The sequence below is a fragment of the Dermacentor silvarum genome, chromosome 6 (genome assembly GCF_013339745.2).
Source record: "Dermacentor silvarum isolate Dsil-2018 chromosome 6, BIME_Dsil_1.4, whole genome shotgun sequence".
Classification (NCBI taxonomy): domain Eukaryota; kingdom Metazoa; phylum Arthropoda; class Arachnida; order Ixodida; family Ixodidae; genus Dermacentor; species Dermacentor silvarum.
In genome coordinates, this window is record NC_051159.1 from 80,612,646 (window position 1) to 80,639,665 (window position 27,020).

The 27,020-nt window shown below is 43.0% G+C and overlaps 1 protein-coding gene across 1 annotated transcript in view; it reads right to left on the reverse strand.

The window, feature by feature from the left end:
* Window positions 1–3,157: 3,157 nt before the first annotated feature.
* Window positions 3,158–27,020, reverse strand: part of LOC119455660 (GA-binding protein alpha chain) — a 29,172-nt gene continuing 5,309 nt past the window's right edge. Inside the window, exons 2-10 of the mRNA XM_037717076.2 lie at window positions 25,407–25,648; window positions 23,714–23,843; window positions 19,072–19,156; window positions 17,814–17,894; window positions 16,358–16,489; window positions 12,263–12,475; window positions 10,053–10,199; window positions 8,623–8,846; window positions 3,158–7,477 (exon numbers count right to left, since the gene is read on the reverse strand). Coding sequence (XP_037573004.1) covers window positions 7,289–7,477; window positions 8,623–8,846; window positions 10,053–10,199; window positions 12,263–12,475; window positions 16,358–16,489; window positions 17,814–17,894; window positions 19,072–19,156; window positions 23,714–23,843; window positions 25,407–25,627 — 1,422 coding nt within the window. The 5' untranslated portion in view covers window positions 25,628–25,648 and the 3' untranslated portion in view covers window positions 3,158–7,288. The remainder of the gene's footprint in view (window positions 7,478–8,622; window positions 8,847–10,052; window positions 10,200–12,262; window positions 12,476–16,357; window positions 16,490–17,813; window positions 17,895–19,071; window positions 19,157–23,713; window positions 23,844–25,406; window positions 25,649–27,020) is intronic.

Below are 27,020 nucleotides of genomic sequence, written 5' to 3' on the forward strand. Positions count from 1 at the left end.
GCTAGGATCCGGGATTTCATGGCGTCCGCGCAAAAAAAGTAACCGTCCGCGCGGAAAAAACTTTCCCCTCAAAAGTGAGAGTGAAAGACCAAACAAAAGCAAACACATATCGCCGCTCGTGTCGGAGCTCGGTTTAACGGCCACCTGTGTCTAAAACGATGTCTCTGTGAATGTATGACATAGTGCGTGGCATAGTGTGCGACCGATAGGGAGACAAGGGGAAAGAGTTGGCGCCCCTCGGCGCAACCGCGCTAGAGTGAACCACGCGAACGCGCCACTGCTCACGTAAGCGACGAGCGAGAACCGACGACGTATATCGTTAGACAATGCCGCAAAGCACCTTCGGCGCTAAGGTGCAAGCATCGAAGATTTTAAGAGCGCGTACGCCAGGTTCCAAAGAGACTTTCTCGATCGTCTTTTCGGCTCAAGCTGCAACGTGTGCAGCTTGAGCCGAAGACTGTGGTTCGATAACGACCTCACCAGTGTCGTTTCTAGTGTCATCGCAGAACCCATGGCCGTCTAGTGACATTAATAAAGCCATCGTCACGTGCGTTACGAAATAAATGAGACGTCAAAAGATAAAACTATGTTATACATATATATATAGATGGCTTGCACTGACTTCATTGTAGCCACCATGTTGGTGCACCGACACAATGATAAGCTGGGTCCGTAACATCACGTGAAAGCTTTCAATAAGATTGATTGGACTGAAGTGCTCGTAGCCACCATGTTGGTGCCCCGACACGGTGATAAGGTGGGTGTGCGACGTCATGTGAAAGCTATCAATAAAATGTGTTCTCTTAAAAGTGTCTCTCTAAATATAACCTACGGAGATTTTCTACAGCTTCACTGGTCAATCACCTACACAGAGTGGAATGGCTGACGAAAATTTTTTAACAACTGTCACCCGCCGACCCGAAAGCAGTTTCTACGTGCGTTCGGGTCAACCACGGCCTAAAGCCTCCCTTCAGTGGAGGGTGAGCTGTCATAGGGTGCGCACACTCACACATGCTCTCTCTCACATATGCACACACACGCACGCACATATATATGCAGGAGAAGTAGGAAAACCGAGGGGCTCGAATCTTGTTAATCACGACCATAAAACGACAACAGACAATGAAGTCAAGGAACGGATAGATGAAATCAGCTGGTGTGGTTGAAATTCAAATGTAGAAACGATCGGGAACAATCTGGCACTACAACAATATTTTTGGCTTCACACCTAGTTACCTACAAAAGTGGCCAAATGCACGCGTCTTCGGTATAACACAGCACTCATTATAAACAACTAAACGAATGAAAATGAACTGGTAACTTAATTAAACCAAGGTGACCCTTCACTAATTCACCAGTAGATAGCTGCGTGCTCAGGTGAAGCATGAAACAGTATGCTAGCTGTGCTAAGAATGTTAGTCGAACATGGGTGGTGACAGTCATGTGCAGTGCCTCGGGAAAATGCATGCAGCAGTAGAATGCCTGCTTTCCTGTTTTTGCCCATGCCACATCAACCGATTATTCGAGATTGAATCATTAATAGAAAAAATGGAGAGTTAGAATTGCCCCACACAAGGCACTACTGGTAACAAAATCCCCTCCAGCGCTTGGCAAATAGATTCCGCAGTGCTACAGTTGACCTGCCGAAGGGGGGCCGAGCCCCTCCTTAAAAAAAATTAACAGCCCTTCCATTACTGCGAAGATGGAAGCCAGCGAAGCTGTAACTATGGTGGGTCTGCTCTGGTGAATATTGCTATAGTGAATCTATATATAATCATTACTGACTATACTGAGCGTCTTCGGCATGTTCATGAGAGAGCAAGGACACCAGCGTCTTGTTTTCGGACAGTACGATGGCCAAGTAGTGTGTTTGCTGCTCCAAGCCCACCCCACCATCATAGGCGTTGCCGCGACGCCAAGGAGATCTCTCCTGCTCCTGCTCGCGGCAGCTCGTACCCATATATCCAACGCGGGTACGAGCCACATGTGATTTCTGTCTTACCTTCCTTCTTTCTTTCTTTCTTGTCCTTGGCTCATACCCACATATCCAATGCGGGTATGCACCACACGTGATTTTATTATTCTTAATCGTGATGTAACTGACGAGCATGTGATGTTATTGATGTCATGACCTGTCAGTCATGTTAGTCATACATTAGTACCCTTCCATGCCAATTTTGGTATATGCCAAGTGAACGAGGCACCACAAAATTGTTGCCTACTTCCGGTGTACACGGACACGATCTCCTGAAACCTAGCATTTAACAACTTTGCTGTAAAAGGGGGGGGGGGCACCCCTCCCCCCGGGACCCCCCCGACTTTAAGCACCGGGGTCAACACGCGTGATCTCGGGCCCAATCACCAATGAGCTACTCGACGGGCGGTGAACTTGTCGCGATGTTCTGCACAGACGCCACCACGCAGGCCAGCAGCGAATTTTCATCATGGCCTTTGCTGTATTAGGCCTAACCAGCACTGCTTTGCCGAGTGTTGACGCCGAAAGTTACACTGTTGGTGCCGAGTCGATACAGAGCTATTCGCAGCAGCCGTGAGGCTCTCAAAAAGCCGAGAAACCACCTCGCCAAAGGGATGGCGCCAACTTCTTCAAGGCGACCATTTTACCAACATTGTGCGCACGGATCATGTCCGAAAAATCGTGCAAGACACTGCGGCATTCTGAACTTTGGCCGTCGTTATACATTGGTTCAATAAAGAGTGTGGTGGTGCCACAGAGATGTTCAAATAATTGAACAGGTCCGAAAAATTGGTCTTCGACTGCAAACGAATTTACAGACTGGTTTGTTTTGGCCATGAGCCATTGGCAATGCAATTTGCAAACCAAACTGCCATGTGTTACTTTCATTTACTAACATGTGTTAATTTTTCTATTCGTTCGTTTCGAATACTTCGAAAATTCTGAATATTGAAAATCAGAGCAAGGCGAATATCGAATAGCATAATATTCGATAGAATATTTGAAGATATCGAATATTTACACAAGTCTATGTGTAACCATTTGATTCACTAAGCCTGAATGCTCGCTCAAGGCCATGCATGCACAAGCCAAGGTGCAAGAGCATGGGGGATTCTGTCTTGCCACCGTTTGGAAGCTGATTCCTGGTAAAGAAAGTAATACGCCAACACAGTGCACCTGCCCAACACTTGTGCGTGCGTGAACCAGCACATTTAATAACCAAACATTGTTTTTGCACCGTCCACTGTAATGCCACAGCAGCACAGAGACACAATACACCTTAAAAAAAAGTGCACATTTGTGAACACAACAAGAATGCCCATGTAACCATTTACATTTCACAGCAATCAGGCTGGAGTGAGTGTACACCAACTATCGCCCCAACCCTCCAAGAGCCACATAGCAAATTACAGCAAAATGCTAATTAGAGCATCGGCCATCACAAACATGCTTTCAAGTTGACCTTTTAGTTTTTTTTCGAGTTTTCACAAGCTTGTGCATTTTATTAAAGGCATAGAGCAGTTTGAAATGCTGGCAATAACAACATATCATACAGGAATGCCAAAGTTAGAGGAACATCTCATTAATAATTCAATTCAATATAACTTCAATATTTTTTCTACATCATAAAAATACTGACATGTGAGATGCGTTTATTAAAACATCACTTTGCTAAGCTCAGGTCATATTTAAGCTTCTCTGATAACTTCTCATGTTTTGCAACATGAGAATACTTTCGATATATCTGATATCTATTATAAGCTTATCTTCTTTACATGCTGATATTGATTAGACACATTTTAGATTTACTTCGTCATAGCAGATAATTCGTCATATCTGTGTTATACTGAAGTTCAACTGTACTGATGAGTTGTTCCCCTAAGAGTGGGCAAACATGTACTTAGTGCAATAAAGATATATATATATATTCTTGGATAACAACACAACAGCACAAGATGGCTGTATTACCTTTTTCAAATTTTTCTTGTCTGCTGCTTTTTTTTCTTTATCAAAAAAAGAAAAGCAGTCTTCATAAGATTGCATTGGTTAGATCTAAAGGACATTTCTCTACAAAGGCCACCATCATTATGTGCATTGCAGATATTTACAATACAAACAGCAACATAACTGCTACTGAAGCATTAGCAATGGCTCATTGCTTAAGACCAGAATCTCAGCTGTCAACTACCTATATACAAGTGTGCATTAGGTATAGTCCAGCACTATGCACTGCCTAAATCTCTTATTCCCCGTAGAGAGCAGTCTCATCACTCTTCATCCCAATTTGAGTCAAGGTTCAGCGGCATTCCACTAATGAGGAGAAACTAAGCACCATTAACCCTGCATATTGAAACCTCAGCAACGTAAAATAGTTCATTTGTATATGCAGTTCAAGATTTCATAGTGTCATGTTTCTTCAACAAAGAAAAGTGTTGCATTAATTTGAATATTTGTAAAAAACATGACTGCTACAAAACAAGTTTTGTCATAGCATTGTGGGTCACATGCAATTAGTTTTACTTTATCCATTTAATGAAGAAACAGAGTATGATGGTAACGAAAAAACACAAAAATGACACAGAAGTGCTCATGATGAAAAAATAAATGCAGGGATAAAAGCAGTGAAGTGCATAGACTATTTGTATGCCACCATAAAGTAAGAAATAACAGTAAAGATAACCGCACAATGCCAACATTCACACAACAAACTGAGATCCTTTAAAAAAGTGCCAAGCTGGCTTTCCTACAATATAAAAAAGACCAAAATGTGGCAACCAGCACATAATTAAAATGGCTATTACTGAACAGCTGGTGTAATGTTATTGTTTTCGTGTGCAAAGTATGATAGGAAGAAGCACACAAAAGTAATAAAAAGACACAAGCCACGCTTTAATCAGAGTTTTAGCAGTGCATAAGCCACCATTTTGAGTAAATGTGCACTGCAGAAAAGCCAGCTTAACACTATTCTGAAGGGTGTGCCTCAACATAAGAATCAAAAGAACAACTAGCATCACTCCTTCCCCTAACTGGCCCTGCTCCTATGTATATTAAACTTTCCGATTCTTATGTGTATAGCATGTGTTGCCAATACACACCAAGCCACAATTCAATAATCTCTTATAGATAAATGGCATGCATAAAGGTACTTCATTGAAGCAAGTTAAACCTACATATGAAGTTTGTCAAAGAATTTCAGTTTTTGCACTGTTTCTGCATTGCTGGCCAAGATTTAATACAAGCCTGCAATAAACACCATGCCTCAGTGTTACTGAATTGCATGCTCTTTCTTTTTCTTTACATCAGACATTAGGTTGAGTGTTAGCAGTGGTATAAACTTGCCGGGTTAAAAGACCGAACTGCTACGACATTGCCATTTTGTATTACGTGAGTACCATGACAACTTTTCCCACTTTCAGCACAATCTTAACACCACTTGGAACGACAGCATGTGTTCCACAGAGACAGCACCGAGAAAATAGCACATGCCATGACACCCTTCTTCAGTTACACATGCGGTGATGACTACAGAGCATGTGCCACGAAGCCTTCCAGAGACTATCCGAGCACAACTTATAGGAAGGCTTTTACAGCTCATTTTGAAACTGCACCATAATGTATCACTATTATCACAATTAGAATGCACACAACAAATATCTCTGTCTGGTAGCACTTGAAATCATACCTTCCAATTCTGCCTAATTTTTCGTAAAGTGTACAAATTCGGGCCTGTTCTAGGATTTTACTAATGTTTCATCAAGTTTTCCGAAAAATATATTCTGTTCATGGAAAAGTTTGAAACGTGTCAAACAATGGGGTGTCACATAATACCTGCGCCGCCTGGCTTCTGAGATCGGGCAGTTATGCATCATGTAAGTTTCGTCAGAGATATTCTTGAAAGTGACAAAAATCAAATCTGCAACGGCAAAATCACTGAAAAGGCCACAGTTATCTAAATACAATGCATTAATGCAATACAATGCAGCTCTGCTGTTTCTAGCTTCTCACTAAATAATGTGCGTATGTATCCTACAAAAGAAAGGTGTGCGCTCAAGGTAAGCTCTCCTCCTACCCCCCCCCCCCCCCACTCCCCCTTTATGATGGTAGCATTATTATGAATTGTACCGTTCATGGATTGGCCACTACGAAACAAAGTTTTGATGAGGCAAATTGACTCTCTCTCCTTTAGCCCTGATAACAAACTAAAACAGGTTATTGTTCCAAACATGGGCCTGCTATGATTAATCTTCCACTAAGAGAAACAGTCCAGGAATCAGACAAACAAATAGTGTAGCATGGACAAGGCACAAACAAAACACTGGCATGTGTTCATTTGCTATGTCTACTTCTGTCCTCTACTGCAATGAGCAACCAAGAAGTTCAACTCAGAAACTTGAACTCTCTCGTTGTCGAAAGAAGCAACAAAGGTAACCATTTCCCTCAACAATAAATGGATGATTTTCACTTTTTAGCCAAGTCGTTCCCAACTTTTGGTTGCACTTGTAACCTACTTCTGAAATTTTCGTCACTAAAATGTCTTGGAACAGGTTGGACAGAGAAACAGTAGCAATAAAGTATCCAAATTCTTCACGTAACACATGACGCCTGTAGATAACAAGAGGAGATACTGCATTTAGTGTCCTTTGAGGATAGAAAATTGACACAGCCGATATTCAGCTTTCTGCTGCTAAAGAAAACGTCGTGCACAAGTGTCTCTGGAAAAAATGTTTTGATCATCGTGCATAGCCCAGTGTTCTTGCAGTGCTTGCACTAGAGGGCTCCGAACAGCTGAATTATGAAAATTGTATGTGGCTGCCATAACCTGCTCAATGGAGACGACTTTACAGAACAACACAGACAATGTTTCAAGGTTAATCTCCAATTGGTTAATCTTCCCAATTGCAGATATGTGACAGGACATGCAAGTGGTCACAAGCACATATAATAGCAAGCAATGGCTAGCAACCCAAATTTCTTAAAGAACAAAAAGGTGATCTCAATGAATCTCAAAAGCAGTGATCTCAAACAGCGGCCAAATGAGTGCATAAAGGTACGGACGCATAGGACTGTAAGAGCCCCAGTTCCCAATGCCCGATTTTTCACAAAGCAAACTACGATTATAAAACACATAGGGAAAAACAAAAGGACAGCACTAGCGTCAGTCACTCGACAAATGATTTTCTTTCTTACAAGGGTGTGCAGAGGTGGCCGAGTGCTCGGCTGGGGCTGCTCGCACAGAGTCACACAGCGATAGGAGTCCCCACACCAAACACAAGCGTCGGCTTTGAAAGGCGCTGTCCTCTCTGAAGCCCAGCTTCAGAGGTCCTCTGTGTCGTCCTGTTCAGTCGGCACCTCCAGTGTGCTCATGGAGAGAATGCTGCCGCCAAGCTTCTCCATGCGTCGCTGCTGACATTCGAGCACCAGCCTGTTCAGCTCGGAGGCACTGTAGCCCACCAGCTGCTTGAGGTCACACACGAACTTGTACACAAAACGCTTGCCATGAACCTGATGAAAGGCAGAGAAAGAAGCAGAGACAATGGCGTCATCAATCAATCACTTTATTTTCATCTGTTTCTACAAACAGCAAGAGAGGTGGATAAAAGCTGTAACTTGGCGGCTCGATGAGCCAGCAGCCGCCCTTCATGAACAGTGGGGTAACAGCAATAAAGTAGCACTGACACATATTTTCAAAGTTGTAGACTTTACCACAAGCTTCTTACACATAAAAGAATGACACTCAGGAAACATGAAGGTTGGGAAACAATTTTAAGATACTTAATTTGATGATAAAGTGCAATATGCACACTCAATGCGTAGGACCTCAAGGCATCAGCAAATGTTCCATATTTATCATGTGTAACGCCAAGGGTGGCATATCAGCAATGAAAGTGGCACAGCATCCTCCGAACTGCATCCGAATCAAAGACAAAAGGCCAGAAGAATGTAAAATGATGTGGATCGTTGGAGAATATGACCCCAGAGACGAGAGGCCATAGCAAAAGTGAGGCATGCCATGTGAGTGCCCGCAAGCAAGCTCAGTGGTGCACACCCATCAGAAAAACAAAAAGAGGGAGAAATTTGTATTCATCAAATGTTAGGGCACTAGACTGCATTCTATCAGGGGATGTATTCTCGGACAATCACTTTTGGTGATACTATCACCTGCACGTGCTGTAGTGCTCAACAGCCAATCAGCTCATCTGGTTTTGCTCAACCAGTCAATAAGCACGCACTGAAAGTGATATCGCCGAAAGTGTTCATCCGAGAATACATCCCCAGTTCACATGCACCTTGCAAAAAAGAGATGCACGCGCGGCAGTATTGCCAATTTGCAAGCACCCGCCTATGAACAAAGTAGTCACACACCTGCGGGGGAACCATGCAAGCGAGCCTCACGCAGTAGCACTTTGAGTGATAAACAAGATGGAAATCAGTTTTCCTGATGCCCTTAACTGAAAATGACCTACGCGAGAGTGGCGATGTGCCGAAGTTTGTAAACACAACAGTGAGCATGCGGCAGTAAGCTAGGCAAAGCAGAAATAATCCACTTAAGCATTTCCACTAAAGTAAGTTGAACCCTCCCGCGTCCCCCACACCCGCATATAAAAATATTTCGTAATGGAAAGGATGGAAAGGTTAAGAACACAAACCTTAGCAATCATGTCACCATCGTAGTAGTACCGAAGAGCACGGCTAAGCTTCTCGTAGTTCATGGTAGGCTTGTTCTTTCTCAAGCCCCAGAGCTGGGCCACCATTTCAGGATTGTTGAGCTTGAACTCGCCCTCGTCTCCGACCCACTGGATGTACTCACGGCTGTCCCGCTCCGTCAGCATTTCCAACAGGAACTGCCACAGTTGGATCTGGCCATTGTTGCCTACGCATACCGGCAGCAAAGTGTATCCTCCATGAACTAACACAAAAATGCAAAAGAAGAGCAAGAGCTGTCTGTTTTACTTAACCAGAATTAAGCTTAACTAGGCTTCGATAGAACTACGACTAAAGGCTGCTTGCAGATACAAAGCAGGTAAAAAAAACATTATTTTATGCAAGTCCAGCACATATAGTACAGTGTTGAGCACGAAAGAAAGAAGAAGACAAAAAAAAACACAGTGTTCCTTTATCCTTTCAGCTACACGCAAGCACTGCTTTTGCATCCCACACTTGTGGCACTCAAAGGACCACACTTCTAATGAATTTGTCTGCAACACAAACTGTTTGCTCGCTTTCACTCTCAAATTAACAAGCAGATGACGTCATGGGATAACGTACATATATCTGCTGAGACTAGGGCAGCAAGTTGAGGTTATCTGATGGTCTGAATTCATCATCATTATCATCATCAGCCTATATTTATGTCTACTGTAGGATGAAGACAAAATTCAGAATGGTCCGAATTATCGAGCTCTAACTGTGCTAAGCTTCCGTCAAACCCAGATTTTCTTTTTTCCCCCAACCTGGCCTTGCAAGGACAGCTAATTTTCAAGGACTGAGGTTTGGCAAGACTTGTCAGACATTTCTTAACACGAAAGCATAATACAGTTTCGCCTCGAAGATGCAAGCATCCAAACTCCTTAATTTTACCAGCAGCGGTGGCTCAGTGCCTATGGCATTGTGCTGCTGAACAAAAGGTCACGGGTTTAATTCTAAGCTGTGGTGGCTGCATTGCAATGGGGGCAGAACACAAAAGCACTCATGTACCGCGCTTTCAATGCACATTAAACAACCGCAGGCGGTCGAGAGTAATCTTGGGTCTCACAGTACGGCTTACCTCATAGCCTACTGTGCATCTTCGTGACGTAAATTTAAATCCTTAAGTTTGTTGAATTCATATATTTTTGCTGGATGTTGTCTCTCAAATGTTTTTGAAGACAGAGAAGAAATTGGATGCCTACCTTAAAGAAGTGACAAGCTGTGTAGAGCAAAATTTAGGCCACGACACAAACTTTATGAAGCGATTCTTCCCCTCCTCCTCGGTCTTATCAATGTTTAAGGGAAGAATTGGCAACCATAACCACAGTGCTTGGTGCAAGGAGACTTACAAAAGTACTGGCAGTGCACAGAGAGCAAAAGTCAGACACACCTGTTCTGTTTCCAGGTGACCCCTCATATGCTACTCTAGGCGACAGCTTGGGTACCCTGATTCGTGATCGTGCCGGCTGGCTTGCTGCTTTCTGGATGGAAATCATCTGTGTGGCTGGCTGAACGTACACGGGCTGCTGAATCACAGCTGGAATGAAACAGATTATGCATGTAGGACTTCATGAATATGTCCCTACCTTTTATATGCACACAAATTCTGCTTTATTGCTTGTAAGACTAAACAAATCGAAATAAAAGCACAGTTAAAGGCTCTCCTGCTTGATGTGGCATCAGTAAAAAGAAGTACTGACACTTTTAAAGCTGTAGAAACTCTACTGCAACTTCTCACACGTAAAAGGATGACCCTTAGGCTGGGAAATACAAAGTATTTTAATTTAACGCTAAAGTTACTGTCAAAGTGCAGGACCTGGAGTCATTGGCATTGTCACGATATCATGACAAAGAGCAAACTTTGCTGACTTCATGTAGCTCTAAGGCTACATATGATGGGGTTGCTCATAAGAATATAAACAACAGTGCTGAGCATGTTTGTTCTGGCTGTGCTTGAGTGTGGCAGCCACAGCAAGCACAGGCATGGCACAAGCCACTGTTTCATGATGTCATGACACATCCACTTTCTAGGTACCAAAACGAAAACTGGTTCGCAGAAAGAAGTACTAGTAAATTACTCAGTGCACTGTGACATTTGCCAGCATTCTGGGGGATTCAGAGGGCTTCGACTTTCATTTACTGCCAAAAAAATACATAATAATAAGTAAAAAGTGTCATGTCTGCACTGCTTTAAAAACATTTGGGGAGATTCGCGCAACTTTCAGGAGATACACCTCACAGGCAGTGAACAGGTGCAATACAGTCACAATGTTGCTGTTTTGTTACTGCACTGTGTACAGTGGGTCTGTGCATCAAGGGGCAAAGCATTGCAGCTCGTGTTCAGTAAAGAAGGCAGAGGCCTCACATGAAACAGTTACGCTGCATGGTGTAGCACCTGACCCGTCTTCTCTTTTTAAGTTCATGCTATTTAGTCGTCTGCCATTAAAAACCAATTAGCCTATACTCACGGACAACTTTCTGTGGCAATGAAGAGAAAGCTACAAAGGCAAAGCAAGTGCAAGTAATCGATAGGGAAACAGCGCAAAAAAACGCAACAAGAAGACAAGAAGGGTCTCCCTTCTTGTCTTCTTGTCGTGTTTTTTTGCGCTATTTCCCTATTGAGTATGCACCGACTAGCCCAAGCCTCTACGGTCTTGCAAGTGCAAGTAAGAGTGTTCCTGAAGAAAGTTCAACATTCTCATTCGCTTTAGTTTAAGCTGGGAAAGATAAGACAAACAACTCATTTAGAACAGCAATGTAAGGTAAAAATCAGTGCGTGTCAAATTTGACTTAATTTTCTGCTTTTCTCTTCCGCATTCGGGAAAATGCCAAACTGTCAAATGTGGGAGCTAGCCGATTTGATGCATGTTCCAAGAAACTGAAAGCGTTCTTGAATGGCACAGTAACACATACGCAGAAGTACCGCCATCGTAGCTTTCCCTTCACTACCACAGAAAGTTGTCTGCAAGTATAGCCACATATATTGTTCATCTACACTTAACATATTGTTAATCTAGATTTCTACTTGTTTAACTTCCCTTCTTCAACACGTTGGTGGTTTAAGACAATTTCGTGCACTGCAGTGCGAACCACTACGGGTGCCCCATGCTTACACTTTGTTGTAAGCTTACACTTTGTTGTTGATGTTGTGATACAGCTGGAGTATGAATATTTCAGAGCGAAAAGTCCCAGGTACAATACCAGTTGCAGTGCCTTCTTTTCATCTGACTTTTACATTTAATTTTATCATCATCATGATCATATGATGATCATAATCATTCTTGCTGGGGATAAGATGTGGCTAGAGAGTTCTGGCGAGCAGTGTGGCATAAACGGCAGTTTGCTGTAAATGTCAGCTAGTTTTCCAGCTCTGCATTCAGTACTGTGACTGCTATCGATCACAATTCATGCTACCAGGCTGTTCTAAGCAGCCGTCAGTGCTATTGAAATTACAGAATTCTAAAATGTGCTTTTCATAAAGAAACGACTCATTGAGGCCACATATCAGAATGAACCACATTTTTTAAAAAGCTTGCCATGCAGCCTCTCTCTGTTCCCCCAGCTGATGGTTAGCTCCTCCACGTGCACATCAGTACATACCTACAATTTTGCACTTGCGGAGTAGTTCGAGGTGTGTCCAAAAGATATCACCAGGGTCGAAGGACACTCGTCGAACGAACTCTGGGTGACTGAGGTCACACAGCTGCTTTCCTGTCAGGTTCCAGTCCTCTGGGTTGACATTCTGCAGGTTGAAGTGTTGTGATGCCCACTGAAACCATCGCTGCACGTGCTCGAGCTTCCAAGATGATGGGTCTGGATCCAAGACAAAGCACGTAGCAACATGTGTTTTTTCTCTATGACTCAATTATTTCTTTCACATGGATGCAATGCACGGCTTTGAAGACCCTTTTCATAATTGGCCAGTGCGCTTCTCTGCAAATTTTCCCCAACTTATGCAGTCAGTGTTCAAATGAAGACTAGCCGCACATGCTAGGGCTTGTCTCTTGCACATGGTTTCATCCCCAGAGCCATGTCCACACTTTCCATGTCACAATACAAACAAACTGCGCTTGTACACAGTGTTTGCAAAAATGACCATGCTGTCATTAGTTAGGCGAGCTCGCAGAAAAGCTAGCTTTACAATTATGAAAAGGGTGTATAGTGGAACTATACAACAAACTCTAAATGTAAAACAAGGCACTGGTTTGGATAAATTTAAAAATCAACTTATCTGATGAACATGTACCGTCAGCATGAAAAGTTTACGAACTGTAGGATCTGAGAAAAAGCTCAATACTTAAGGAACCTGGGCACAAAGCATGGTGATTAGATTTCCAAGCTGTACGAGGTGCTGCCCAAAAGTTCCGGGACTTTGAAAAGCACGGGCAAACTGAGTGTGGTACACATTTCTGCCGCTAGATGTGGCTAGCAGTATGCCTAGTGGATCAGTGTGCTGAACGACTTGCATCTAAGAAGAAGTACTGTTTTGCGAAGTGTTGTTTTGCAACACAATGTTTCACTGATTTGGTGCATTTCTTAGCAAACAATAAGGCAGACTTCAAGAAGCGAAGAACTTGCATCAAGTTTTGTTTTAAACTTGGCAAAACTGCGGCAGAAACTCATTGGATGCTACAGGACGCCATTAGACGCCATCGGAGTCAACACCATTAGCCAAAGCAGGACGTTCAGCCAAAGCAGGGTCAAATATGTGTTTATGACGATGAACGTTCTGGACGTCCGTCAACGAGCGCAACCCCGGAAACAATAGCAGAAGTTTATAAGGCTATTCTTGGAAATCACAGGCTAACTAACGGTGACATTGTAGGACAGTTGTACGGCACAGTTCAGCGAATTTTGTCGGATGTTTTGAACATGAGGCGCATTTCAGCAAAATTCGTGCCAAGACTGCTCAGTGACGAACAGAAGCTGCATCGTGCTTCTCTCTGTACGGAACTGAAGCAACAAGTCAGAGACAATCCCACAATCCTCTCCAGTGTACAAACTAGGAAAGAGACATAGGTTTATGGCTACGATCCTCAAACCAAACAGCAGTCATCGCAATGGAAGTCGCCAATTTCTCAGCGGCCGCAAAACGCACGTCAAGTTTGTGGGAATGTGAAGTCCATGCTCACATTTTTTTTTTTTTTTGCCTACATGGATTTTTCCACAAGGAATTCTTACCTCCTTGACAAACTGGGAATAGCGAGCTTTACTGTGATGTTTTGGGGTGCTTAAGAGAGAGCATTCGTCGCAAGCATTCGGAGGAGTGGAAGAACTGGCTTCTTCATCCCGACAACGCGCCCGCTTACACATCACTGGTTGTTTGACAGTTCCTGACTTCCAAACAAATCACAGTACTTTCGCACCCACGCTATTCACCTGACCTCGCCCCTTGCGACCTTTTCTTGTTCCCCCAAGATGAAGTTGAGGCTGAAAGGACGTCGGTTTCACACTGTTGAAGAGATCCAGTTGGAATCGCAGGCTGTCCTCAACACACTGTCGCCTGGAGAGCTCCACGAATGCATGAAATCGGGGCAGAAACGCGGGGATCGGTGTATACTTGCTCAAGGGGACTACTTTGAAGGAGACAGTGCTGATTAGGTGTTATGGTCAACACTTTCTTTTTTACGACTGAAGTCCTGGAACTTTTGGGTAGCACCTCGTACTATTACAGTATACTTCTGTTAGTTTGATTTATAGATTAATTCAATCCCAACTAAAAGGTCCAAGCCAGCGTCTTCTTTCTTAAAACGACAGAAAGCTGAGCTGGTTGGTAAGGATTCATAATGGAGAACACGGCATTTGTGTTGTCCACTTCTCTTCTCTTGTGTCCGTGTCTGCATGCCTTACCTTTTTGCATTATGTCTTCTTTCTGCCTTTTTTATATTTTTTTATTTGACAAGGTGGATAATTTGATCCAATTCCATCAGCCCCATCAAGGTCAAAGTAACGGAAGTTGACTGTACGTACAAACAACATAGATTTGTATGATTTTACTGGCTATTGTCACAAAGTGCTAGAAAATTTGTCGTATTCCCAGATTTGGTGGCCCGCAATCTTTTCGTGCAGAGTGTACATGCATGAAGTCTTCAAATATAAGTTGGAAGACATCACTAGTCTTGTTGTGTTTCTTCATTCCTGCAGTGTCTGCCATGAATTAATGCTAATGTAAAAATTAAACAAAAACAAATAATGAATGAAGATGGAAGGGCTGTGAGGAAAAGCTGCCTTTGAACACCTTAAGGGGCCTACAACCCCAGACAAATACTTGGAAGCAACCAATAACGCAAATTACTTCATGTATATAAAATAATTAGAGGTGTGCAAATACCAATAAGTACATTTCGAGTTAAATATCAAATCATATCAAGAAAAAAAAAAAGCTGAATATTGAATCGAGTATCATATATCAGAAAATTTGACAAAGTTTAATTCTTACAAATATTGTGCAAGAAAACACGGTGCTGCCCATGCTCAGTATATTAGCACTGCTTAACAAGAATGTCGCAAACTATCAGTAACTTGGGTACGTAGGAATCAAGATGTAATACAGTATGGTCTACTCTTATTAAAGAGAATACCAAATTAGTATGCCAGCACTGATTGCAGCTCGGTTCCATATGAAGATCCGGAAAATATTTTTTTTATCGATAGAATGTCTGTTGAATAGAATCAAGTGCGTCTTGCCCTCTGAAGTTGAGGAAATAGTGAAGTTATGTTGCACTGAATGTCTTAAGAGATTTTCGGTTTAATATCTGTTTTATGGCAATCTTTCATTGCACAGGAAATTTGCCTTTCCAGTTTTCCTACAAAATACACAAGAGTTCTAATCAACAAGTGAAATGTGCAAGGGAAAGCGCGCGAGGGTCACGCTCTTTCACGGAAAGCGAACGCACGGCGGAGAGCAAACACGGCGTCTTCCGTCGTGCGAAAGGCCGTAGGGGGATGGGAGGGAGGGAGCGGAGGCGACATTTAGCTACGGTACCAAATGCGTATCTTGCGACCGGGTGCAAGGAGAACTGGCAACTCAATCTTCCACGCGAAAGCAGGAAAGCCGGAAGGCAGCGTGGGAAGGAAGGGCGCGGCTTCTACTCTGCCACCAACTGCGTACTTGTACTTTGTGCAGCAGTAGGCTGTCGCGCACACCGTATCTTGAAAGCGATCTCCACACGGTCCTACCTTTGTATGCACTGTGCTTTCGCCGCTCAGTTTCCGTTGAAGCAATAGACCGCACAAACCTTCGGTCACTCCTGCTGCCTCGCTTGCTCACGCCAGCATTTTGTCAGTGGTTGTCTACGGTCATCAAGTGTGATCTACTCATGTTTGCTTGTGCGCGCTGACACCATGCTTGCTAATTCAGTTAGTAAGCAAATGTGTCCAAGTTCATGCAGCCGATAAATCTACTATCCTAGCTTACTCCGTATAGCTCTCTACTAATTTGCTATCGCAATTGATGCTTTGCCTTTAGGGCGAAACTGCGACTTCTTCATGCATACGGTGGTCTCACGTTACTTTAGCGGTTTTATTTTTTCTTGATGGACGCAATGAAAAGTCACCCCTCGCGTTACAATCAAGTAAATACGGTAATTACATGCACAATGCTAGGAGACTAGTAAGGCTGTAGTATGGGTCAGATATCAAACAAAGGAGATTCATAGTCAAAATGGCAAGTTGAAAAAGATGTACACTTCTCACCAGCCGGTATCTTGTATTTATCCTGCTCCTTCTTGAATTCGCCTGAAATGACCCACCGTGTGACGTTCTCAGGTTCTTCATTTTCAGGCAGTACTACTTTACGTACAACAGGAGGCTCTCCTATCAATTCCTCTGAAACATAAAAAGGAGAACATGCTGTGAAACAAAGACTGAACCAATGATTCCAAGGAAACACTTGAGTGCCACCATCATGGGTTAAAGTAGGCCTTTTATAACTACAATGACTAATGCAGGGTACTTGTAGTACCCCGCATTAGTTAGTACAATTAGTACAAGTACCCCGCATATCACATAGAACATGTGATATTGAATACTGCAATTTTCAGTCTTGCATGACCAAGCTATGCAAAACTCGAAACTAACCTCTGTGCAAACACTCAGGTTAATTAAGAAGAACCCCACTTTAAAAACTGAACACATTTAATTTGCAGGACCATGCTATCAGACTTTCAGAGCTAATGTTGGATGTCATATTAAGGTAATGCTGAAGTAAATGATTAACATCTTGCAACAGCTATATGCTAATTTGAATGTGCTTGCGGCAAAAAAAAGAAGCACATATATGCACCTGTGCAGACAATGCTAATGTCTTTTCATAATCCATAAGCATCCACGAAGAGAATAGGAATAGATGTTTGTAGCATCAAGTGTTTGTTTCATCATCGCTACCCCTTACCTACATCCTCTTTCCCTACTGTTCCCTTCTCTTTACCATGGATGTGGTAGGTCAGATGTGAGACCTTCAGGCTGACCTCTCCAGCTTTCCATCAATAAAGCATCTCCCTCTCCCAACAACCTAAACACTTCAAAATACTAGTAAGGTAAAGCATAAATACAAAGCTGGCATGCAGCCATAGGGATTCTTGCGTGATTCTGCTTGCATCTGACAGATGCAGTTCTATACTAAATGTCTCCTGTGGGTCATTGTACCCAGTAGAATCCATCAAATCCCACAGTGCATTATCCAAGATTGTAATGGTTCATTTTTACCAGCTGCCAATAATTAAAAATAAAAGAGTTCTGCACAAATGGAACCCACTGTGTGTCGCTACAAGTAGTCAAGTAGTCTGTCCTAGCATTCAGCCACTGTTTTTATTTTGGCCAAATCAAATGCCTTGTTAAGTTTAATTCAATGACATTTAGTTACTCCATTAATGACCACAGCAGATAAATAAGAAAGATGATGGGTATCTCAGAGAACACATGGCTCTAGTGTTTCCAAAGAGCAACCTCATTCATGTACACAGCAATTCGGGTCTAATATTATAACATCAAGAAAGTGTGTTGATGCCATTATTGTCATTCCTTCCGCTTCAATAATTCAAAAGCAGGCTCATACATTCATTTGCAAAAGTTTGTAGGACATAACTGCAAAGGTGCCTCTCACACATCCAAAATCTGAACATGTCTCGAAAGAATTTATTTGGCAGCATACCTTGTGGCATCACATTCTGGGCCACAGCAAGAATCTCCTCGGCTGGCTTTAGCACGTCCACAATGTTTATCTTCTTCATATCTTGATTTGGGGAGGAAAGAAAAAAAGGATGGCAAGAAGTGCCTTATTAAAGCAAATACTTTAACACATATTTTAAAACTTGCAGAAACTATAGCACATGCATCTCGCACGAGAAAAGACGACACTTAGCAAGTATTACGGTTTAGGAAACAGTTGATGGATATTTTAATTTGATACCAAAGTTGATCCCAAAATGCAGACCTTGCATCACTAACATTATCGTGCCACCATGAGAGAAAGCAAAATTTGCTGATGTTGTGTAACTGGCTTGCCATTTGTAGGTTAGCCAGGCTAAGCAATAGGTCAAAATGTGCTTGCATGTCTACATTGTGCCGTTTTAAGTTGCTCTTGCTGAGTAAACAGTTTTCACTGCCAGAGTATATATTTCAAATTACAAGCAAACGAATATTCACTCCACTGCAGTCAATATTGTGTCAGATTTTGTAATTCTTGGTTTCATTATAGCAGTAGAACGGTAACTGAAATAAAACATGGCCCAATGAAATTTTACATTTACTTTACTATATCCAATAATTTGTAACAGTCTGTGTTTGTTAAATCGAGGTTCGAGTGAGAAAAATTATTTGTTACTTCAATTCATTTCAAAAGTCAGTTGAATTAGCTAGCCTTTGACATTAATAATGGGAGCAAGAATTCTAAAGGAGTTTATGCTTGTTATGGTAGATAGAACACTGAGCACTACAGATCCAGGCAAATGTCAAGGGAGTTGGAAAATCAGTTTATATTATCAGACATTTAGCTTAACAGCTCACTGAACATGTGAAACTATAAATTCCTTGACTTATTTAACTTGGTGGAGAATTCATCTCAACAGAGTTCAACCTAAAGGGAGAATGCTGTTAGTGTTTCATAACAGAAATAAGGCTATACTAAGCAACAAAGTTGGGCTGGAACTATACACAGTACTGCACATCTATTTCACCTGCATAGCGCCGTCCCAGAGGCTCAATATGAAACAACTTACAATGCTGTACCCTTATAAACTTCCAAATGCGCCTTCATGAATAAACATAAATGCTCTTGGGCTTTCTCTGCTGATTTAATGGGCAAATTACCGCATGCTCACCAAGTGTGACAATGAAATGTACTTAAAAGCAGGCTATCACATCGGAGATTTTCTCAGGAAAAATGAGTAGATCAAGGACCAACAGCTCACCATCCTTGTTGGTGATCTCGACGTTGATTTGCACAAGCCCCTCTCCTTGCACACACTGGTCAACTAAATTCTTTGTGGCGTTCAGCTGCAACAGTTTGAAAGCATTGGTGGATCACTGGTAAACATCCTGGCTGCCTACCATTCCAGTAACAATAGACTTGTCCCCAAATTTGCAAGATGACATAGTACGAGGTTTGTCCCAAAAGCTTCAGCAACACATCTAAAAAAAAATTCATTCCACAACCTTTCAGATACATCTATGTAATCACCTTTAATATATGCCCAATTAGATGCAATAAACTGGTTTCACTCCTTCCATTACTGCTGGAGGCACCCTTGGAAGTCCTCTTCTGTTAAGCACTTCAGCAGCAATGTCGTTTCCTTTTTAAATGTCACGTTCCCAAAAATTCGCCTCCGGAGCATCAATTTGCATTTACAGAACCAAAAAAAATGGCACAGGAGACTAAATCTAGCAAATAGGGAGGGTAATGGAACTGCATGCCAAAAACTCGCAGACTATCAATGCAGAGTGTGCATGAGCATTATCGTGGTGCAGAATTCAGCACCCCTCTTTCAACAAGTTTGGTCACACACGGCGCTCACAATCTCTTAGATGCTTCAGGACTTCCATGTAGAAAGATGCATTAACAGTTTGACCTTCAGGAACAAATTTGTGGTGCACAATTCCATGGCAGTCAAAAAACACGATCAACATAACTGATTTTTGCTTTGTTTCTCCACACTTTACTTGGCCTTGATTCGCCTTTCTTTTTCCACTTCTTGCTCTGCCACTTCAGCTCAATGTCGTATTTTTAAATCCAAGTTTTGTCACCCTTTGCAAGAATTCACTGCTGTCGACTGAAGTTTTCAATCAATGCAACATTCTTTTCATCGCAACTTTTGCTCAGGAGTCAACAGTTTCGGCACCTTGGCACAAGGCTTCTTCATTTCCAAAGTTTCATTCAAAGTTCGGTGAACGGACGACTTTCCCCAACCAAGTGCTTCTGCTATCACGCTAAGTTATTCAGAGGTCAACGAGCAAAAGAGAACATACCCAATCAATGTTTTCATTTTCGCATGAGGTGGAGGGGCACTCTGATCTTGCATTGTCCTTGGGGTCTTCATAGCTTTTCCAAAAACACTGGACCAACTTGAACATGGTTCTTTCCTTTATGGTATCCTTTCCGTAGACCTTTTTCAGCATTTGATAAATTCTTCACCATTCTTGCCCATGATTCTTTGTTCTGTCTATTCTTTGATCTCCATTTCGACAAAGACTAAAGATTCGTTGCACAAAAAGTGCATGCATAAAATTCAGCCTTGTCATGCAGCTGTCCAGCTCATAGTAGAGAGCAACCAAGGTCCTTTCAAGTGGAGAGACACGTCACTACACCCTCTCCCACTTTTTTGCTGACTCACTGCATGAACTTTTGGGAAAGACCTCATATGTATATCCTTAAAAATATTTTGTTACATTTCTGATAAATTAAGACATTCAGCAAACTAAGTTTCTTTCCTGAAAGTGTTATATAGTTCTAGGACTATACATTTAAAGGGCCCCTCACCAGGTCCAGCCATTTTTACCTGACAAGTGCAGTGTATACAATGCGCGCTAACAATTGCGTGTGCTAAGTGTTACCGTATTTACTCGAATCTAACGCGCACTTTTTTCCTTATAAAACAGGTCCAAAAATTGCGTGCGCGTTAGAATCGAGTACGACCCTAAATCTGCGCTACCATATAGCCATCGGCATTTTAAAATAGCCGCCTCGTGTGCGCTTTGAGCCTAGCTGCTGTAACTTTCACCGTGTGCTGCAGTAACTTGTACTTGGCCATTAGTCTACCGTCTGTCTTCCCATTTTCTGCTCTTGCTCTATGAGCATGGACTGCCGAGTTCATCACGATGCCACATTTAAAAGGAAAGTGATCATGTGCGCGAAGACCGACAGAAATCGGGCCAAATCACGGGCATTCAGCTAATCCAAAACTAGTGTGCGGGACTGGCACAAACAAAAGGATTTTCGCGAGCAAAGCAATGCGGAAGGGTTTCAGTGAACCAAAGCACGTATTGTGCAACGATCCACTCGGCAATATGATCGCCTTAGCCCTATCTTGAAAGCGACCTGCGACGGGGAGAGTCGGCCGCGCGCAGTGTTTTCACAGCTTATATTTCGTGTTGAAGCGAGAGGCGTGCCAGCACGAAGGTCAATTCGCTCGCCGCGCTTGGTCACTCGCGTTTTGACAGCAGAGTTTCCGTGATCAATGAGTGAGATGTGTTCATGTTTGCATGTGCGCGCGTGACACCGTGTTTGTTAATTTAGTTAGTAAGCGAATGTTTACAAGTTTATACGGGTGATAAAACTGCTATCCTCATTTCGCATAGCTGTCTACTAATTTGCTAATCGATGCTTCGCCTTTCGGGCGAAACTGCGACTTTTTTTATTCATCGCAACTTTAGTGCATCGGGAGTTTTTTTTCCAAATGAGAGAAAGTTGTATTTCTGTATGAAAGCATGAGGTACACGGTACTGTAAAGGATTTTTTTTTTTCGGTCACGGAAAACGGGTGCGCGTTACAATCAAGGGCGCGTTAGAATCGAGTAAATACAGTACATCCCTACGCACCGCAGAAACAGCTTAAATTTCAAACCATACACCGTTTGCCCTTCTTGTGGGCGCCGCACTCCCAGATGGAGAGTCGATGTCAATTGCACAAGTGCACCTACGCACATGGCAGTGCTGTGACGTCACTCACAGTGACACGTGACTTCGAGAATTAGTCAAGGCAACATCAGTTATATTTGTCTAACCTGTTGCTTCAATAGACGAATTAAAGTTTAGAAAAATAATAAGACATACAAACCGAATGTCTGCGTGTTTTTGTTTTACTTCGTACCGTAGCAAGAGATGCACTTCCGTTTCGGCTGCTTGTTCTCATGTCATGCAGTCGCGCACACAGAGAACGAAACTATGTCATTTTCTACCGTGTTCCAGCGCCGTGATCATGCTCTTTCATCCTCTCAAGCCTGCCTCAGGGCTCGTGACTGTGGCAATAACTTATACCGCTAATCAGGTGTTCTCGTGCAGAGCATGCAAAATCGCCCGCTGCACGAGACAAGACAAACGCAACCGCTCGCATGCAAGACCGTCACGAGAAGTACGCCACTCAGCAAAAACGCGAGAGAGGAAAAAAAAAAGAATGCGGAGCCTGTGACATATTCATCACACGATCCTCCAGCCCCGGTGTGGGAAGACGCAGCGAAGGAATTTCACTTGCAGAAGCTAGACGGGAGCAAGTGGAGAGAGTGCCTGTGTTGGCGGTGACGCTCGCATCCTGAAAACATGGGTTCGCGGCACTTCAAATATTTCTATCTCTGCTATCAATGAAGTAATTTGAAAAGTTCTTGCAGTAGAACACTCCTTCGAGGGTATGTAACAACTTCCAGCGTATAACCAAAATTTGCTATGTGGCCTGGTGAGGGGAACTTTAAGAACCGTAACTGGTTTCTTATACATAATAGCAAATAGAGTGGGCTTGACCACAGCGGTGGCTAAGCGGTAGAGCATCCACCTCGTATGCGGGATGTACCGAGTTCAAATCCCGGTGCCACCGGGAACCCACCATTTTTTTCTAATGGGTAGAGATGTCTCCAGGCCTGGTGCTCAGCTTTCGTAGGGGCTCACATCTCGGAAAGGGGGCCCAATAGAGATTGACGAATTGTCTCTGTGCACCCGGTTGTCCAACCACAGACAGCCTTGAAGAGCATCCGCTGCGGCTGGGGGAGGCAAGTGCTGGGTACCTACCCGTAAAATATGTACAAGCGCGGTCCCAGCCTGGTGCTCGGCCATTATGGGATCTCAAAGTTCGAAAAAAGGTGTTTGTCTCCAACCCAAAGGCGTCCCCATCTCAATAGGTGCATTTAGGGTGCCACATGGGAAATGGCCGCCATGGAAGCGGCCCAAACATCACTTTTTTTTTTTCACCCCTTTCCGAGCGTTGAGGTCCCATAATGGCTGAGCACCAGGCCGGAAACGCGCTTGTACCTATTTTACCGGTAGGTACCCAGTAGCAGTACTTGCCTCACACAGCCGCGACGGATGCTCTTCAACAAGGCCGTATGTGGTTGGACAACCAGGTGCCTAGAGACAACTCGTAAATCTCTATTGGGCCCACTTTTCGAGATGTCCACTGCAGGATGATGGCCCCCCCTTCTTGCAATCTCTAATTACTACTGCCTCGCATCGGTTCCCTCGACTGTACACCTGCAGATTTCCTCATTTCATCACACGTCCCAACTCTCAGACGTCTTTAACTGGATTCCCCCGTTTCTTGAAACCTATTTTGTTATTCTAGTAGACCATCAGTTATCAGCTGTACACACTGGATTTACCAACAAGAGCACAGCTAGAACTGCTCTCATCCCCGCAAGTCAGTTTGTGCCTGTGTGATAAATGGTCACGACCCCCAACTCTTGTTTCGAACCCTGGAATTTGTAAACCCTCACACAACACTTTTGGAATGCACGTGTTTTCCCACTAGAAATCCTCGCATGCAGCCCTATGCCTGGCACAAGTTTGCCACACCCTGTGTAACACATTATCAAAGCAACAAAGTAAAGTTATAAAAACACAAGCGTCAAATACCTCTTGGGTGTCCTGAAGGAAGAAGGCATAGTCCTGCAAGCTGATTCCTAGGCGCTGTTCCAGCAGCGTCCGCAGCGTACTAAGCGGCTCAGTGATGTCCATGTGCTGGGCAATTACACCGACTTGAAGGCTGGGATAAAGCAAAAGCCACATGACACAAACAAATGTGGCACATAATAGTATGCACACTTTGTGCACTACGGCTAAATTGCACGTGTTGCATGTAGCACTCTGCAGTAAAAATTTAACAGCACAAATTACAAGGGAATTGCATTGACCCTACCAAAAAAAAAAAAAAAGCAAATAAGAGCAAATGCTCATTGTAAGTGACCACTGGTTCCTCACACTGAGTGACCTTCCACAGCATGAGGAGTGTCAGATACAGTTAGAGCTGCCTACATCGAGCTCAGGCATTTCAAGCTATTGCCTATATCAAACAGTACAAAAATCCTTTTAGTGGCACCCCAGAAAAGTATGAGAGCACTGCTCACTTAAATTGACTTTAAACTTTGCTGTGCACTAAACACATTAAACAAGAAGGCGAATGCCCTTGTAAGATAGGCTTTCCCTGCCTCACTTGCGTCTTTTCCTGATACTTCCTGTGGTCTTGTTCAAACAAAGCTGAGTCATGCTGAACCAGTGTTCTTTAGGGGGTTATCTCTAGTAAAAACCACACAATAAAGGGATGTATGAGACTATTATAAGTCATGCAGAACAAGGGAAAATCACATGAGCAGTATCCCATCTTCAACCCTTCCTCTTTGTATTCATGCACTCACTCTCTCCCCACTCTCCTTGAGGTGCTGACTTAGGACCCTCTGCTCTCTGAAGGTTTCATTTCTTTTATTGTAACCTGTGCAGCACCCTATTCCACCCCCACCTACCCCACCACCACCCCTTTTTCCATGTTCCTCTTCGTGACGAGGCATATTTTAAGGTGTCAGTCACTTAACTTATCACGTGGCACTTATTTGCAAACTTTCTGATGCCTTGGATGCACAAAAAAGAAGTGCAGAAGCTAGGACTGTGAAGAAAATGATTATACAGTTGGTATAACAAATGCAGATGAAGTCATTGGCCGTAAGGGAGTTTGGTATTCCACGAAGCACACTAAGTACGAGTCTTCAGAACAAGGCTAACAAAAAGATAAAAGTGATGGTGCACCGGTGCACAGAAGATTTTTGAGTGCAAATGCCATCATTGAATAAAACCGAGAAGCACTCCTGGTTTCTGGACATCTATGTCATAATTTTGTCTCTGAAGCTCGATCATTTAGACAGCTTGTATGAGATCATATAAGAAAATGCTGTGATATATAGTTGTCTGATCTTATGACCTAACGGCGCAAGGGCTTCCCATCCAAACAAAAAAAAAATACAAAATTTGATAGGGCACCTTTTTTCACTTTGATTTGTTTTTCCACCTTACAGAGAACATTTGTGCAATGCAAAAAACGCTTCTAATTCATTCTAAGTTAATGTCACATTAAAAGATGCCGCCTCCAGCCCTGCTGCTTCCCTGGTCCAGCCCTAGTCTTCTGTCTGGTATAAGTGAAAACAAGCTAAAGAGAGAGGAGAGGAAGAACCCTCCTAAAGCTCGACTACTCTCTGATAATATTAGGGCACAAATAAAAAAGTGCACCTGCCCACAATTCTTGCATTTAGTGAGCGACCATTCAATGAGCATTACTTACCCCTCCTGAAGCTGGTTGAAGAGACCCGAGGGAGTAGCACCAGTGGTGTCCTGAAGTATAACATTGGTGGTGGTGCCATCGTCCGATGAGACGATGGCCTCCACAGCCTCAAGCATGGTGGTGCCATCGATGACAATCTCCTGGCAGCCCCCTCCTGCTCCTGCTTCGGCCTTTCGGTCCTCCTCTCCCAGGGCCATCTCAGCCAGTGCGGCTCGCTTCATAACACTTCAAGCAGCACACAGCTGTTCAGTGCATGCATGTGTGAGAAACAGAATTATTAATTTAAAAATTTGCCCAGTCATAATTATATTAACCCTTAATTTATCCGTCACTACAGAGCAATAGAGAGTTTTAGCACGTTCGGTGTTCTGGTATACGCAAGTGGATAAGGCAGATTGCCGGATGAGCGGAGTACTAGCAAACGTGAGCGGCCGGAGTAATCGTGTTCACGATTACGCCACTGTTAAAACTTACACCAGCAGCGAAGTGGAATACACTTGGCTACTGCAATATTAGCTCTGTGTTTGTCTGGTTGACCCCTGCGCCACCACTCCGGCCGCTCACGTTTACGCCTCCACTCACGTGGCAATTCCCAATCCACCTGCGTATACCGGAATATCAGATATGCTAAAACTCTCTAATTACCTGTCATGGTAGCTTAGTGATTATGGCATTTTGCTGCTGAGCATGAAGCCATGGGCTCTATTTTCAGCCACAGTGGTTGCACTCCCATAAGGGCAGAATGCAAAAACGCTTGTGTACTTATATTCATTAAAGAACCCCAAGTAGTCAAAATTCATCTGTAGCCTTCACTATGGCATCTTTCATAACCTGTGAGTTGCTTGGATCATTTGGGAGTTGCTTTGAGATATCTATTGCTGGCTGAATAGACCTTTTGCATATTGGACGGAACTTATGCAGTCGCATAATGGGGTAGCCCAAAAAGTGCAATTCAACTTGTTTTATTTTGTTTATCGCCATACCCTTCAAGATTTGCAAGTATCTTATCAGTAACTTAAATGTAAGCACAATTTTCTCCACATAAGTGCTTAAGATATAGATGGAAAAAATGACAACTTATTTTAAAATCAAGTTAACTCATAAGCTATTTAATGTACAGTAACTCTAATGGATTTTTAAAATTATATACAAATTAGCAGAGTGTGTGCATCAAGCTGGCGCTAATAGAGAGAAATAGAGAGTGATTGAGGAGAGGAAGAGATGCTATTTTCTGCAACCCTTCTGACAGCATGGCTCAGTGCCCATGCTAATAGCAATGAAGATCAACAAACATTTTTCCAGAGCCCTCATTCTCAACTTAGCTGAAGCTTCAATTTCTCAAATAAGCACAATACAGTGACATACAGACCTGTCCAAGCAAATAGTGTTTGTTGGCTGATTAGAAAGCAGGTGAAGTCACAAGCAACAGAAGGCAAGAAAAAAAAATGTGGTTTCATACGGCATTCAGATTACTAATTAGTCTGAAGCCTTTATGTCTATTTCACTATCATTACTAATCAAGACATCCAAATACTAGCAGTGCCTCCAGCTGCAGTGGATGCTGCTTCTTCGTCCCCATTATGCATGCAAAGTTGTACACTACATTGAGGTTCC